The sequence below is a fragment of the Silurus meridionalis genome, chromosome 20 (genome assembly GCF_014805685.1).
Source record: "Silurus meridionalis isolate SWU-2019-XX chromosome 20, ASM1480568v1, whole genome shotgun sequence".
NCBI classification, from domain to species: domain Eukaryota; kingdom Metazoa; phylum Chordata; class Actinopteri; order Siluriformes; family Siluridae; genus Silurus; species Silurus meridionalis.
The window spans coordinates 10,192,075-10,209,854 of record NC_060903.1 but is presented as its reverse complement, the minus strand read 5'-3'; the positions used below and the strand labels follow the sequence as shown (position 1 = coordinate 10,209,854).

Sequence of the window (17,780 nt, the reverse complement as noted above, 5' to 3'; positions counted from 1 at the left end):
CACCCTGCCGGCACACTTTTCTTCACTTCTCTAACACACTCTTCATTACTTTGCACTGTTGAACCCAGGTACCTAAACTCCTCCACCTTCTCCACCTTTTCTCTCTGCAACCGCACCATTTGCGGCACTCCACCACTCCACCGCCTTCCTCTCATTCACACACATGTACTCTGTCTTACTCCTACTGACTTTCATTCCCCTCTCTCCAGTGTGTACCTCCACCTCTCCAGGCTCTTCTCAACCTGCTCCCTACTCTCACCACAAATAACAATATCATCCACAAACATCATAGTCCATGAAGACTCCCGTCTGACCTTGTCTGTCAACCTGTTCATCACCACTGCAAACAGGAAAGAGCTCAGAGCCGATCCTTGATGCAGTCCAACCGCCACCTTGAACCAGTCTGTCATTCCTTCTGAACACTTCACTGCTGTTACACTGTCCTCATACATGTCCTGCACCACCCTCACATACTTCTCTGACACAACTAATTTTCTCATACAATACCACAACTCCTCCCTCGGCACCCTGTTGTATGCTTTCTCTAAATCCACAAACACCCAATGCAACTCCTTCTGACCTTCTCCATACTTTTCCATCAACATTCTCAAAGCAGAAAATGTGTGTGTGGTGCTCTTCCTCGGCATAAAACCATACTGTTGCTCACAGATGGTCACCTCTTCTCTCAGCCTGGCTTCCACTACTCTTTTTCATAACCTCATGGTGTGACTGATCAACTTTATTCCCTGTAGTTACTGCAGTTCTGCACATCTCCCTTGTTCAGATCGGTACCAGCACACTCCTTCTCCATTCCTCAGGCATCTTCTCACCTTCCAAAAACCTGTAAAACAATCTTGTTAAAAACTCCACTGCCATCTATCCGGCATGTTAGCAAGAATTTGTACTATTGGCAAAGAGAGCATCATCATGCACTGATGTCAGGTGAGAAGAGGAGTCCTGGGTGTGCCTTCCATCGGAAGGTTGGGGGTATCGCCAAGCTGCCACTTTCGGGCCCATGAGCAAGGCTGACCCTGTGCTTCTGAACAAGCTGGGATATACACTGTGCTGTAATGTATACATGACAAATAAAGGCTATTATATTCTTCTTCCACTCCTACCATGTATGTAAGGGCCTCAGTTTGGGCACAGAGGCCCTGCCATGCTGGAACACGTTTGGCACTCATAGTGAAGAGAATTATTAATTGATTATAATAGCATACAGATCACTGTATACAACTGTGTGCTTCCAACTTTGTGACAACAGTAGCACACATATGGGTCTAATGAAAAGGTGACCACCATCCTTAGAACAAATTGTGTATATTCGGTGCTTAAATACAGTATTGCCGAGAAGTCCTGGAGGTTAAGGGGCGAATAAACTAAGACACATTTCTTTAACCAGATAGAAGGCTGTCAACTTCAAAGAATAAAACTTTATACTGACACAGGTAAGAAATAACAGTTAATGGAACAAACCTTTATGAGCAACCTCCAAGCAGTACATCTTCAGTACATCATTTCTGAAGAGTAAGATTTATATTTCAAGTATTTTAAGCCATGTCTTCAATGAACCACATGTGTTAATATTTTTGCTGTTCACATTAAAAAAAAAAAAAAAAAAAGTTACCCAACCAAGGAATATGAATATTGAATATTTGGACTGGCGTGGATCAGTGGCTGATGGGATTTAATGATTGCAGGGTGATTAGTACCCTTCTGTTATCTTAAATCTGAACCAAACTGGAATTATGACATTTAGAACAAAATCTTTCTCATGCTGTAGCATCTGTTTTAATCCTGATTCAGATTCTGTTTATCCATCAATAATAAAGGGAGTAGTGAATATACAAGCACACACACACACACAGTCAATGGTACTTTAAGCCTTTAAGTATACACGACTTTTAAATAAGAGGGTTGAGTTGTAGTATAATAACAGGCCTTGGGGTAAAGAGAACTGGTGCTACTTCGAGACTATCATACTGACGTTTTAGACAGAACATCAGTTACACACGCACCCGTGACTCAGTTTTTAGGGAGAAGGAGGTTTTCAACCGTAACCTTGGAAACGCATCATGTGCTGGAGAAGAAAACGCCAAGTAACCGAATATTAACTGTTACTGCTCATCTAAGCGATGCTGTTTATGTAACACGGCCCAGTAACTTGTATGTTTGTATCATATTCCACCTCACTCTGAGTTGTGTGTAAGTGCCACCTACCTGAGCCAAAAGCTTTGGCCACGAGCCACGTCAAGCTGCACGCTATTTTGGCCCTGCCGAAGTCGTACTGATCAAACGAGGTGATCTTCGGGACGATGAACGTCCTCCCGCTGTACCCGAAACCTCCCGCGTCTTCCATTACGAGTTCCACAAGGAAAAGCGCAGATCTACGTGAAAACCCCGGCTGATGGCATTTCTCCGAATGCGCAAATTGCCTACCAAAAAAAACGCTGAGCTCTGCTCGAGCTCTACAACCCCGCCTTCTGAAGAACGGCTGGGCGCGCGGCAGGATGTTCCGCTGTAACGGAGAAAACCATTCCGCCGTTCCTCTATCGTGGGCCGAAATCGAGCCAAACGCAGAAAACTACGGCAGTTTTCAGCCTTTCTCTGTCATTATGCTCAGGTTACGGCAGAAGCTCAAGCGCAGCCGGAGACGCAAAGTCCGACCATCATTAAGTACGTAAATGCGCCCTACAGAGTTACAACCAGCATCGCATTTGCCTTTAGCAGATCTGCCTCTTCTGAAAGTTTAATACGGAGCCCTCTCAAAATCTCTCTCTCCTTCCTTCCTTCTCTCTCTCTCTCTCTCTCTCTCTCTCTCTGCGCTTCGCCCTGCCGCACTAGTCTGGAAAAGCAGGAGTTGCCTGCGCATGCGTGCTACGCCCAAATGCAGTCTAGTGACGTTTCCCATCCTTTCAACTTCAAACTTTCTCCTCCGGCTGACATCATCCGTACGTTTGTTCATCTGAACGCATCTTAGATATACAAATGAACCTGTATATGAATCCTTGCACACACCCACGGCCCAAAATCATTCATCATTCGGTTTCGGTCTGTAAAAGTACAAGCCATTTAAAGTACATATAAAAGTAATACATGTTGCGTGAAGATGTGAGTTTTTGCTAGCACTGACTATGCATGCATTCACAGTATTTTCCAGAATTTGTTAAAGATCATTCTCAGTTATATATCCCATCTAAAATTGAAATTAATTTTTATTGCCAAATCTGGTATGCTTGTGTTGTAATTCTCTCTTTTTCATCCCCATTCTGCTCAGAAGTTAGTAAAAATGTCAGAACTTAAATTCTAAGCATAATTTAAGCAAAAGAAGGGCTTTTTCACCATCACATCATTAATAGACTGAAAGTTTCTAGGGGTGTAGTGCATGGCACTTGAAACTACTTTGCTAAACTAGATCAGTTGTATGCAGAGCAATATCAGATACACTAAAAGTGATTAAAACATTGGAAGTTATTTTAATTAAGTGAAAGAACAACAACTTCATTAAAGATTCAGAATGTGTTGAATAATTCCCAGTGTCTCCAATCTGCAAAAGTCACAGCAAGGCCAGCAGTGGTCTCAAAGAATGACATCAGAGCATCTCAGAAAGGGAAACAAAGCTGAAAGTTTGGCCAGGGCTAAAACAGACAAGCATTTTTACTGATAAATTCAAGTTTGAGATTATGGCACTACCATTAAGGTTTGTGGAAGGCAAAGGACAAAATAAAGATTGCTTTAAAAAAAAAAAAATATATATATATATATATATATATATATATATATATATATATATATATATATATATATATATATATATATATATACATAAATACATACATACACACACTCACCGGCCACTTTATTAGGCACACCTGTCCAACTGCTCGTTAACGCAAATTTCTAATCAGCCAATCACATGACAGCAACTCAATGCATTTAGGCATGTAGACATGGTCAAGACGATCTGCTGCAGTTCAAACCGAGCGTCAGAATGGGGAAGAAAGGTGATTTAAGTGACTTTGAACGTGGCATGGTTGTTGGTGCCAGACGGGCTGGTCAGCAGTTTCTGGTTTCAGAAAGATTCAGAAGATTGGAAAAACATTGCCGGGTCTGATGAGTCTCGATTTCTGCTGCGAAATTTGGATGGTAGGGTCAGAATTTGGCGTCAACAACATGAAAGCATGGATCCAACTTGCCTTGTATAAACGGTTCAGGCTGGTGGTGGTGGTGTAATGGTGTGGGGGATATTTTCTTGGCACACTTTGGGCCCATTAGTACCAATTGAGCATCGTGTCAACACCCAGAGCCTACCTGAGTATTGTTGCTGACCATGTCCATCCCATTATGACCACAGTGTACCCATGTTCTGATGGTTACTTCCAGCAGGATAACGCGTTATGTCATAAAGCGCGAATCATCTCAAACTGGTTTCTTGAACATTACAATGAGTTTACTGTACTCAAATGGCCTCCACAGTCACCAGATCTCAATCCAATAAAGCACCTTTGGGATGTGGTGGAACAGGAGATTCGCATCATTGATGTGCACCCGACAAATCTGTAGCAACTGCGGGATGCTATCATGTCAATATGGACCAAAATCTCTGAGGAATGTTTCCAGTACCTTGTTGAATCTATGCCACGAAGGATTAAGGCAGTTCTGAAGGCAAAAGGGGGTCCAACCCGGTACTAGTAAGGTGTACCTAATAAAGCGGCCGGTGAGTGTATATACTGTATATTTATATATACTGTATATTTATTGTATCAAACCAGCAGTGAAACTGCAAATATTCAAGACTGCAGCCATACACTGGAATCTGACTACACCCCACACCTAATTCTTGAAAGACACTATACCTTTGGTTTCTTTTTCTCTCTCGTTTTCTTTTTTTTGCATCTTTATAGAGAAGGATTGGGAAATACACTTCTATATGAGCACTTGAAGACAGAAAAAAAAGCATTCCATAACATCACAAATTAAGCTGGGATATCAGGTTTTGCACACACTCTTTTTTACAGGAAAAAGACATACCAAATGATAACATTTGTATAAATATATTTAAAATATTCTAATTTCAGATCAAATATACAATATTATAATATGTGATGTAGAATTTGCAATGTTGTTGTTATGCAGACCTGGCAACCTGATAAGCCTGAGAATTATGAAAGGAAAGTAATTTGAGACACTTTCTGACATTACCATGTTCAAAAATCTATGCTGTTGACCACAAATTCTGAACATAACTACCTAGTTTCCTTGAGCCTGTAATCACTGTTACCTCAAATTCTTGGATTCTTGGATCCAAAATTCTTTTGGATTGATATGTTTTAATAAAAGGATCTAGTGTGGTGTTCTACTATTTTAGTCTATCAACCCTAAGCTGTAACCTTTAGGAATCTAAAGGGCTACAAGTGCAATATATCACCATGCAGCTGTAAAGCACATGCCAAGTGCTTCAGTGTTTAATTTCAAAGGTAAGGAAATTACAGCTGAATGATTATGTATTTTGGCACCACCAACTGGAAATAGCATGAAATTTCAGTTCACACATGCTGTTTTGCTTTGACTAACAGAGCAATTTTCCTCCAGATGTTTACACATTCAATTCAATTAATTTCACAACTGTATAACATCATGTAACAAAACCACAGAATTCTCACATCAGAAAGTGTTAATTAATTAGAAAACTGCAATCACTGGCACAATAGAATCCTGTTGTAAAATAAATCATTAAGAAACACGCAAAATACTATATTTCAGTAGTGTATTTTCTTTGTTAAACCGTATTAGCAGTGCTTTTTGTCTTTCTATTGCCTGTGTAAAGGCTTACTTACCACCAGGAGGCAGCAACATTTTATGCAGGCACATTCTACCAAAGAAGACAATCACCGTACATTAATTTTATACAGCTCTTATACAGAATTGATAAATAAATAGATATATTATTCTCTTCATTCATCCCAACTGGAAATTCACATTTTACAATAATATATTTTACTTTTTTTAAACTACTGTGAGATATGAGCCAGTGACGGGCCGTGCATTTGGTACCTGGGCGTTCAGTTCGGACTTACCTAATCCACCTCTTAATACCACCACTATCACATCGCAATTATAGAAACCATCGATACTTTACAAAAACGTAATATAACAATGTGTGGCATTACAGATAAAGAGGCATTTCACATATGGAGGGTGAATACCATTTTTTACTAAAGCAAGCTCCAAACCTCTACACTACAACCTCAACTGTGCCACCTACATCCTTTAGAGTGGCTCAGAATCAATATGTGTCTAATAACATGACAAAAACATAACAAATTTAAATAAAATACAACCTAATCACCAGAGATGCATACTAATAGTGCTTCTGATAGTGTTAAGGTCAACGGTAGAAGGCCTTGCTGGCCCTGACGGCCCACCACTGTTATGAGCAACAATGCTGCATGATATGTAACTCAGATTTTTACTACAACTTTTTATTATGACTGTAAATGTAGTTTATTAAATTTATAAATAGATTTGGGTAAATGTGTACTGTTCTGGAAAATATTAGTAGGCATAGCAAAATGTACTTTTTAGGAATATAACTTTGACTTATAATATGAAAGCTTATTGTATAAAGCTGTTACAATTCTTTCTCTGATTTCTTTGTAATTCTATACTTTGTAGAATATAGAAGAGGCACCTTCACTCTGTTGTATGGCTCTCGCTCAATGCGCATCAGGTAGAGTTGCCAAGTCATACACAAAGACAGAAATCAGATAGCAAGTTTATTCAGAGATCGATGACAACAGAAATATATATGTAAAAGGGCTCAGACATCAACATTTGGTTTAAAAACAACAAATTCTGAGACAAGTTGCCATATATGCATTGCTAAAAGGCTTAGTGATAGTAAGATCATCCAAACAGAATAGAAAACCAGATAAGAAAGGAATGTAAACAATGGACAGAAAGAGTGGGCCATTAGGGTGTAACCCCATCAGTAAAAATAACAGTAATGTACAAATCGACATGAGCTCGCTATCTAACTAGCTGACATGCTATGGGTGTAGCTCCTTCAGAATCTTGAATCCAGAATGGTTTCCAATGGGAGAACAAAAATATTTGAAACATTATGTCCAAAATGTCAGTTACTGTATCTTAATTTATTTTGTATAGGACCATCCAATTAAAAAAAAAGTAAAAAAAAAAAAAAACATGCACCATGGTATAAAAGTCATATTCATGCCGCCAAAATAGCAACCCGTAACCTAGAGTAAAAATGTAGAAAAACTAAATAGAGGTTTTTATAATTGCGTTCAGAGTATGTCCAGCTACAGACAGGCGCTAAATGCTGTAAAGGCCAAACACCTGAGCAAACACATAGAAAACAACCAAAACAATCCCAGGGTTCTATTTAGGTACCATGGATAAATAAACAAAAAATAAGATATCTGAAAAGTGAGGATTTTAGGTAAATGCTAAATATTAGAAACAAAATTGTGAGGTTCAGCCTTTTATGACCCAGTCTCAAATATAGGACAGGAAGAGCTGTATGAGATTATCACCACAGCTAAACCAACATGTTGTCAGAGAGCCACCAGAGACTGCCTACCTCTGAGTTCTGCTACCGCCTGAGTTGCCCATGCTCCTAGCTACGCTTCGGGAAAAGCATGACTCAGTTAAGTTTATCGTCTAAACAAATACTACCATCTTTGCACACACATAATAATAAGTAGGAAAGAGTAATAGTTGACACATTAAAAACTTCAAAAAAGTGTAATTTAATAATACACTAAAACTATAATCCACACTGATGAATCCTAAATCTACTTATGACATGACAGCATGTTAGATACAGTGTCTTGCGAAAGTATTCGGCCCCCTTGAACTTTGCGACCTTTTGCCACATTTCAGGCTTCAAACATAAAGATATGAAACTGTAATTTTTTGTGAAGAATCAACAATAAGTGGGACACAATCATGAAGTGGAACGAAATTTATTGGATATTTCAAACTTTTTTAACAAATAAAAAACTGAAAAATTGGGCGTGCAAAATTATTCAGCCCCTTTACTTTCAGTGCAGCAAACTCTCTCCAGAAGTTCAGTGAGGATCTCTGAATGATCCAATGTTGACCTAAATGACTAATGATGATAAATAGAATCCACCTGTGTGTAATCAAGTCTCCGTATAAACGCACCTGCACTGTGATAGTCCCAGAGGTCCGTTTAAAGCGCAGAGAGCATCATGAAGAACAAGGAACACACCAGGCAGGTCCGAGATACTGTTGTGGAGAAGTTTAAAGCCGGATTTGGATACAAAAAGATTTCCCAAGCTTTAAACATCCCAAGGAGCACTGTGCAAGCGATAATATTGAAATGGAAGGAGTATCAGACCACTGCAAATCTACCAAGACCTGGCCATCCCTCTAAACCTTCAGCTCATACAATTAGAAGACTGATCAGAGATGCAGCCAAGAGGCCCATGATCACTCTGGATGAACTGCAGAGATCTACAGCTGAGGTGGGAGACTCTGTCCATAGGACAACAATCAGTTGTATACTGCACAAATCTTTATGGAAAAAAGGCCTTTATGGAAGAGTGGCAAGAAGAAAGCCATTTCTTAAAGATATCCATAAAAATTGTCGTTTAAAGTTTGCCACAAGCCACCTGGGAGACACACCAAACATGTGGAAGAAGGTGCTCTGGTCAGATGAAACCAAAATTATTTTTGGCAATAATGCAAAACGTTATGTTTGGCGTAAAAGCAACACAGCTCATCACCCTGAACACACCATCCCCACTGTCAAATATGGTGGTGGCAGCATCATGGTTTGGGCCTGCTTTTCTTCAGCAGGGACAGGGAAGATGGTTAAAATTGATGGGAAGTGGATGGAGCCAAATACAGGACCATTCTGGAAGAAAACCTGATGGAGTCTGCAAAAGACCTGAGACTGGGACGGAGATTTGTCTTCCAACAAGACAATGATCCAAAACATAAAGCAAAATCTACAATGGAATGGTTCACAAATAAACATATCCAGGTGTTAGAATGGCCAAGTCAAAGTCCAGACCTGAATCCAATCGAGAATCTGTGGAAGAACTGAAAACTGCTGTTCACAAATGCTCTCCATCCAACCTCACTGAGCTCGAGCTGTTTTGCAAGGAGGAATGGGCAAAAATTTCAGTCTCTCGATGTGCAAAACTGATAGAGACATACCCCAACTTACAGCTGTAATCGCAGCAAAAGGTGGCGCTACAAAGTATGAACTTAAGGGGGCTGAATAATTTTGCAAGCCCAATTTTTCAGTTTGTTATTTGTTAAAAAAGTTTGAAATATCCAATAAATTTCGTTCAACTTCATGACTGTGTCCCACTTGTTGTTGATTCTTCACAAAAAATTACAGTTTCATATCTTTATGTTTGAAGCCTGAAATGTGGCAAAAGGTCGCAAAGTTCAAGGGGGCCGAATACTTTCGCAAGGCACTGTATAAGACATTTCAGCTTTACATGAGACAAAAAACTTAAAACACAAGCATGTGATACATTATGAAAGATCCTTGTAAACATGTTTCTAAATAAAATTGTTTTCTAGCAGTATCGTCAAAGTTACAGTCCAACAAGAGGGAACCTGACATAAGAGATATAAGGGTAGAGCTTCACTTGAGTGGCCAAGTCAGGACCTAGTGTGAACAACTTGGTCATGCCTTGATTTGAACCTATAAAAAAATACTTTTAGTACTGGGGCTTATTTCATACAATTTACGATTTTTATATAAGTCCCATTCTTTCTGCCATTTGTTTGTGATTTATTAAAGGTCTATAGTCAGAAGGTGGTATTTCACAGTCAGGTATTTTTTTTTAGTTTAGAGACAGCACGGAAAGGAGAAGTGTAGGAAAGTGGAGGTTAGGGTGGGCACTTTACAGTAAATGTTGGTACTATGAAAAAGGTCGACATGTTGTGTGTTCAAGAGACCAAGTGGAAAGGGAGTAAGGCCAGGAACATTGGAGATGGGTTTAAACTGTTCTTTAATGGTGTGGATGGAAAGAGAAATGGTGTAGGGGTGATCCTGAGGGAAGAGTTTAGTAAGAGTATAGTGGAGGTGAAGAGAGTTTCTGATAGGGTGATAAACATGAAGCTGGAAGTTGAAGGGGTGATGATAAATGTCATCAGTGCTTATGCTCCTCAAGTGGGTTGTGAGATGGAGGAGAAGGAAAATTCTGGAGTGAGTTAGATGAAGTGGTAGAAGGTGTACCGAGGAAAGAACGATTGGTGATTGGGGCAGACTTTAATGGCCATGTTGGTAAAGGGAACAGAGGTGATGAGGAGGTGATGGGGAGATATGGTCTTAGGGAGAGGAATGTGGAATAGCAGATGGTGGTATATTTTGCTAAAAGGATAGAAATGGCAGTGGTGCAGATGGACTATGTTCTATGTAGGAGATGCAAACTGTAGGAGATTGGAGACTGTAAGGTGCTGGCAGGGGAAAGTGTAATTAGACAGCATCGGATGGTGGTCTGTAGGATGGCTTTGGAGATGAAGACGAGGAGGAGAGTAATGACTGAAAAAAGAATAGGATGGTGGAAACTGAAGGAGGAAGACTGTAATTCAGGGAATTGGGATCAGCAGAGCACACTCCTTCTCCATTCCTCAGGTATCCTCTCTACTTCCAGAATCTTGTTAAACAATCTCACTTCAATTTCATCTGAACATGTTCCATGACCTTAATTATACTATTGATTTTTATACTGGAAAGTGACTAAACGGTGCTTCCTTATGGTCCTCCTAGTTCCTGTATGTGTATATGTGATAGTGTTTTTCCTATTAGAACATGGTCATTTCTGTCAGACAGGAAGTTGGTAATAAAAATAGGTAGTTGCCTTTAAAACCCATTTCGTATTGGCTTTTTAATAATACTATATCTCCAAGTGGTATCATATGCCTTCTCTAGGTCAAAAATACAGCTACTGAATGTTCTTTTTTTGATTAAACTGTCCCGAACGCATGACTCTAGTCTGACAAGATGGTCTAAAGTACTTTTGCCTCGTCTAAATCCCCACTGATAATTGCCGATCGTATGCCTTGACTCCAGTATCCACACTAGATGTTCATTGACTATTCTTTCAGACACAACTGATCAGAGCAAATCCATTATAATTATTATTTACAGTGGTCTTCATTAGGTTTGAGTATGGGAATAACAATAGCCTCCTTCCAAGTTGGTATATTTCCTATTCTCCATATGGAATGAAACATTTCCAGAAGAATTTATAATAAAGCGTGGGGCAGATTCTTCAAGATTCCTCATAATGGATTCTATTAGGTCCAAATGCAGAATTATGAGCTTCTTTGAGGGTACTGGAGAGTTCAAAATGATCACTTCCACACAAATCATTAGAATCTTTTCCATGAGAAATTAAGTTAAAACTCTGGTTGACATATTGTTATATCAATTATGGAATATGTTCTATGTCCTGGATGCAGATAGGTATTTGAGCTGTCATTGAGCAGGCACAGATCATTGATATTTATTAAAATCTTAAATTTGATTTTCCTTTTGCATTTGTATAGTGTCCACCCCATAATGATCTGTGACCATTGAGATCTCACATAATTGTAAATGGGGTTGGTAGTTGATCAGAAAGTTTAATAAGATTATTAAGGGTCACTGGTTTGTCAGGCGGAATATAAATGAAACACAGAGTAATGACCTTATGAAGGATTAAATGTACTGCTAATGCTTATAGTTCAGTGTCTATTGAAATCTGACTAGGATAACATCATGTCAAACTAATATGCTTGTGATACCAGAGGGTCGATGTATATATTTGGGCCATATGCATAAAAAATTACAAACTTTTTAAGAGACAGAACTGTTTGATGTAAATGAGTTTCTTGAAGGCAAAAAGCAAAAGGGTTTAAAGTTGTGGCCAGTTCTGCAAAATTTGCATTAACACCATGACCGTACATGGTCACTTTAGGGACAATAACATCAACCACTGTTTACTGTCATAAGCATACCTTGTATATGCACTTTTTTCTCATATATATCTTTATATATTTTATATTTTATATAGTTTATACTCGTTATTTATCTGTCTTGTTTTTCTTGGTTCATTTTTCTCCCCATCCTATTCCCTCATGCTGGACCTTCGTAAAAAGCATTTCACTGCATGTCGTACTCTGTATGTATGTGTATGTAATAAATAAATAAAGATTTGATTTGATTGATTTGACAGTTCAACTGAATAATACAGTTGTTAATTATGTTGGTAGAATCGGTAAGTGGCCTCTACTTCTATTTTTAGGAAAAGGCTCAGACTGCAGGGGCCTTTGAGCTTCGCCATGTCTGTATCTTTAATGAAGTCAGCTTTCTGTGAACTGTTCTCCTGATTACATTTTTGCTGTTGAAATCATGTACTGTGTTGTTTCTTCTTTCTTTCTGAAGTTAGGGAATCACTAGTTTCAGTTTTTGGCTGACTAGAGGTTTGGGTACTTTGTGTTTTCTTTTCTTTTTTGTTTCAGTGGAAGTTTTGTTTATTAATTGTGGTTTTTCTCTTGTTATCCAGGTCATATCTGTCTGGCACTCCCCCACCTGCTTGGTCGAACCACGGAAGCAAAGGATTTCTTGAACTGAAAATCTGAAGCTTTTCAACCTCTTTTTCTGAGCTTCTCCAGAATCAAATCTTTTAAAGCATTTCACTTTTTGAATTTCTTTTCCTTTTTTATTTTTATTTAACCTTTATTTAACCAGGTTAGTCTCATTGAGATATAGAATCTCTTTTTCAAGAGAGACCTGGCCAAAATAGCAGAACAAAATTAAATCACACAATCACAAAACAAACAAAAACTCAAAAGACAACTCAAGTGCATTTAAATTTAAATAAAAGTGCCATTAATTAAAACATTTGCACGTGTGGATAGACTCATGTTCTATAGATGTAACATAATGTTTAAAATCATTTAAGTAAATTAGACACTGTAGCTTTAGTGATTTCTGTAGGTCATTCCAAGTTGAAGGTGCAAAAAACATAAAAGCCTTTTTGATTAACTCTGTCCTAGCTTGAGGAACATTTAATGAGAGAACTTTCTGGGACCGTAAACCATAAGTACTCTGTACAAAAGAAAGAAATTCGGATATGTAGCCTGGCAGCCTGCCTATAATACCCTTATATAAAAATATAAAGGTGAGTAAGCCAGCGATTTGACAGAGAGGGCAAATTCACTTTGGAGTAAAGTGTACAATGATGCGAGAGAGGTCTGCAATTTGAAATAAAACTTAAAGCTCCAAGAAACACAGCATCCAACATCTGAAGACACTTTGATGGGGCATTCATATACAACAGATCACCATAATCAATAATAGAGAGAAATTTGGCATCAACTAGCCTTTTTCTAGTAGAAAAAGTAAAACAAGATTTGTTCCTAAAGAAAAAACCTAGCTTCAATTTAAACCTTTTTACTAGATTCTGTATATGAAGCTCAAAAGAAAGGTGCTCATCAATTAAAAAATCCTAAATATTCATAAGATGAAACTACCTCAATTGTTTTGCCCTGGTCAGTAACAATATTCAGGTCTAACTTTTTTCCTTGAGTTTGAAAAGACCATTACTTTGGTCTTCTCTGCATTAAGCAAAGCTTTAAATGATAAAGCTGTGCTTGCACTCTATCAAAAGCAGTTTGCAAGCATTCATACGCCTTCCTAATGGTAGCTGCACAACAATAAATGACCGTATCATCTGCATAAAAATGGAAAGATGCATGTTGAACATTTCCCCTAGACAGTTTATATAAATAGTGAATAAAAGTGGCCCTAGAATGGAGCCTTGCGGGACCCCTTTACAGATTGATAAATATTTTGACGTTAGGCCATCAACTTGCGTAGCTTGAGTCCTATCAGCGAGGTAGTTAATAAACCAGCCAACAGAGTGTTGAGATATACCTATACTGATCAGTCTCTGCACTAATATACTATGGTCAACTGTGTCAAATGCTTTGAACAAATCAGTGAACATAGACACACAGTGTTTCTTATCATCAAGTGCTTTGACTATATCATTAATTACTTTTATAGCAGCAGTGGTAGTGCTGTGTTTTTTCCTAAAACCAGATTGATACTTAGATAAAATTGACTGAGCATTTAAATACTCTTTCACTTGTTCACTAACCAAAGATTCCAACACTTTGGCCAAAGCTAAATGTTTGGAAATAGGTCTATAATTATTTAGCAAGGTAGGGTCACCTCCTTTCAAAAGGGGCAAAACATAAGCAGACTTCCATACCTTAGGAATTTTGTTTGTGATCAGAGAAAGATTAAAAAGATGAGTCTAAGGTTCAGCTAGGATATCTGCAGCTAATTTGAAAAAGAAAGAGTCTAAGTGATCTGGGCCCGCAGGTTTTCGAGGATTCAATTGTTTCAGAGCTTTATGAACATCAGCAACAGAGAAGGAGCTAAGACTGAAAGTTTTGTTAGCAGTGATAAAGGTGTCATTTACAGGCTCCGACACTATAGGAGCAACAGAATTAAACAAAGATCCAGATGATATGAAATGCTCATTAAAAAAATTTAACATTTCTACTTTGTCAGATATAGACACACCCTTTTTAACTAGAGACACCGGAAACCCTGTTGGTTTAGTCGTTGCAGATAATGACTTCATAGTTTTCCAGAATTTTTTTGGGTCATTTAGATTCTCTGTAGTTTCAGATAAATAAAATTCAGCTTTAGCGTTTCTGAAAAGTGAAGTGAATCTGTTTCGCAAACATCTGAAGACAAGCCAGTCAGCATCAGTATCCAATCTCCTTGCTTTTGCCCAGGCTACATTTCTCTCGTGGAGCAATTTAGAAATCTCAGAAGAAAACCAGGGATTGTCCCGACCCTTAATTCTACATTTACGAATAGGTGCCTGTCTGTTCAAAATATCAAGAAAACTGTTTTGAAAAAAAGTCAGGGCTAATTCCACATCATTAAACAAAGCAATTCTACTCCAGTCAAAATAAAACAAATCATATAAAAAACCCTGTTTAACAAACATTTTAATATTTCACCTTTCAGGTGTAGACTTGGGCACCTTAGTATCTCTAACAGCAGCAATCACACAGTGATCACTCACATCATTAGAAAAAACACCTATTGCAGAATACTTAAAAGGGGCATTGGTCAGGATTAAATCAATGAGTAAAGATTTCTCCGGACATTTAGGATTTGGCCGAGTAGAAGTGTTAAATAATTGAGTCAAATTTAAACTGTCACACTGCTCTTTAAAAGCATTTGATATCAGCCTTAGCCAGTCCCAGTTCAGATCAGCAACAACAATAGTGTCATTACAAATAACTTGACTTAACAAATTTGATAATGTAGAAGAAGTGTCATTTGATGAAGACGGAGTTCTATAACAACCAACCAGCCTGATGGTGGTCTTTTGAGACTTCAAGGTTTAATGCCAAAAACTCAGATTGTTTACAAACCGATTTTGAGAGCACCAAACTAGAATTAAATTTGCATTTGATATAAATAGCAACACCTTCCCCTCTTTTTGGGCAATCTGAACGATACACATTATAACCATCAATGCCAATGTCGTTATCAAGGACAGATTTAGTCAGCCAGGTTTCAGACAAAACAACGTCAGCATCAGTTGACTTGACCCATAAATTAACCATATCTTGTTTTAAAATACTCAGGTAAAAGTTGAAGTACTGACTATATTTTTTTACTCAAGTTAAAGTCATTACTAGTACCTGTTTTAGTGTCATGCTGGTAACTGGATTTCAGGTCATATTGATATTAGGGCTGTCAATCGATTAAAATATTTAATTGCAACTTAATCACATATTTCTATCTGTTCCAAATGTACCATATATTAATACTTTTTGGTATTTATACTCTAAGCAACATGGACATGGAAAGTGTAGATGCTTTATGCAAATGTATTTTTATATTAGGGAAACCAAACTCAACATAGAGCATGAAGACAAAAAAATCTTGTAAATGGTTTAAAGTGGTTTAAATTACACTTTTGCTGTTTCCACATGGACGGTTATGAGGTGATAATGGAGAAACTGTACCTCTACTAACTTTCATATGGATTACATAATCAGAGAACATATGATTTCGATGTCAACTGGTTTATGTAAAATAAATTTTGAGCTTTCTATACATATATTTATTATGTCTGTGAGGCAAGTATTTACTGAGATTCAGGTTGTTATATTTATGTTTGTGAAGGGAGATGACAGAGACAGCAGAGAGCGCCCCCTGTCTGTTTTCTTTATTTTAGAAAAGCACAGCGTTACTTTGTTATTATGAGTGTGTACAAATAAAAGTTTACAGATTTGAAAGATGTATTTCTCTTATCTGTACGATCAAAAAAGACAGTAATTAAAGTTCTTTTCGGCTTTAAGAGGAAAAATGCCACAAAATGCGCAGACTCGTTCGTCGACCACACAGAGAGTAAATTATGTGAACCATGGTGGATTTTGGTGTTTAAATTGAGACTTGGCGCATCAGTAAAACAAATGTTTACTGATAAAAATTTTTGGGGGGATTTTATTGATTTATTTTAGATTTGAGTAAAGAAAGGATGTCGTAAATAAATGTATGTTGTGCTAAAGGTTTTAATTTCGCATTTTTTATATTTAGATATTTATTTATGTATTTATGTAAAAAAATTGATAGCGTGTTAGTAAAATTTTGTGCCGTAAAATTAATTTGCGTTTGAATTTTGACATAGCAAATATATATATTGATACAAAACCAATTTAAAATGTTGTTACCTAATAAATGTATCCAAGCTGAACATCCACTATATGGAACACAAGCAGAGAAATGATGATGATGATCAGGTGATCATGTCTCTCTTCTCAGTCATGTTTACATCGGTGACTCCCTCTGTCTTATCAACATTAACCCCATATACTTGTTGCCTTCTGCCCTGCTCATTGTTTGCTTTGTAAACTAGTCTATGTCTGTGGTGTGTAAGAGCCAGAAAATGATACACCAGTGGTAGATTGAAAAAGCTGTGCAATGGTTGATGTGCTGAAAATGGCACGCAATGAAAAAAAAATTGACATTTAATTGACAGTAACTAAGTATTTGTACTTTGTTACTTCCCACCTCTGCCAGTCTTCCTTTTCTAATTGAAATTCACTTCACATTTGTAACACCTTCTTGTGTTAATTATTACTATTATTTTATTACAGATTTATTATTTTGAAAAGTCTTTGCTGCTGTTCAGATACTGGTGACAAGTGGCTTTCATTGGAACACCTGAGAAGGTACTTGCCCATAATTGTCAGCATTTTTTTTTGAGCATTCTAACAGAATCTGGCCTAATCTTTCTTACATCCTCATCTGTTCCTGCAATTCCTCTGATTCCCTTTTGAATTGCAAATGGGGATAACTTTGTAAGTATTACATCAGTTGAGAGAGATTCTAAAAGAATGTACCTCTGTCAGTTTACATTTATGTCAATCAGTTTACATCCAGTGCTTATTTCATCATCTATATTCTGATCTAGTATTTGTTTTTTTTTGGAGTTTGTTTATTTGCCATATTTGTTTTCATTTTGTTTCATCATCTTTGCTTCCCACCCACCTCAGAGCCCAACCAGGGGATGCACAGAGCTGTGGAAATCCTTGACATACTTTTGCTCAATTGAACCTTTGCCACCTCCTTTGGGAAAGAAAATCATACGGCTGATTTAAATGACATTATATCCACCCATGGCACGTCATGACTGGCTGCTCGGCCCCTTTCAACCAACCGTCTATAGGAAAAAGGAATCAAA

At 37.7% G+C, this 17,780-nt stretch overlaps 1 protein-coding gene across 3 annotated transcripts in view; it reads right to left on the bottom strand.

Annotated features, from left to right (window-relative positions):
• Positions 1 to 2,823, bottom strand: part of camsap2b (calmodulin regulated spectrin-associated protein family, member 2b) — a 47,476-nt gene extending 44,653 nt beyond the window's left edge. The window contains exon 1 of one of the 3 annotated variants that reach the window (XM_046876346.1): positions 2,221 to 2,823. In XM_046876346.1, the coding sequence (XP_046732302.1) occupies positions 2,221 to 2,359 (139 nt within the window). In that variant the 5' untranslated portion in view covers positions 2,360 to 2,823. The remainder of the gene's footprint in view (positions 1 to 2,220) is intronic. The other 2 variants (XM_046876345.1, XM_046876347.1) reach the window with 2 other exon arrangements.
• Positions 2,824 to 17,780: the final 14,957 nt, after the last annotated feature.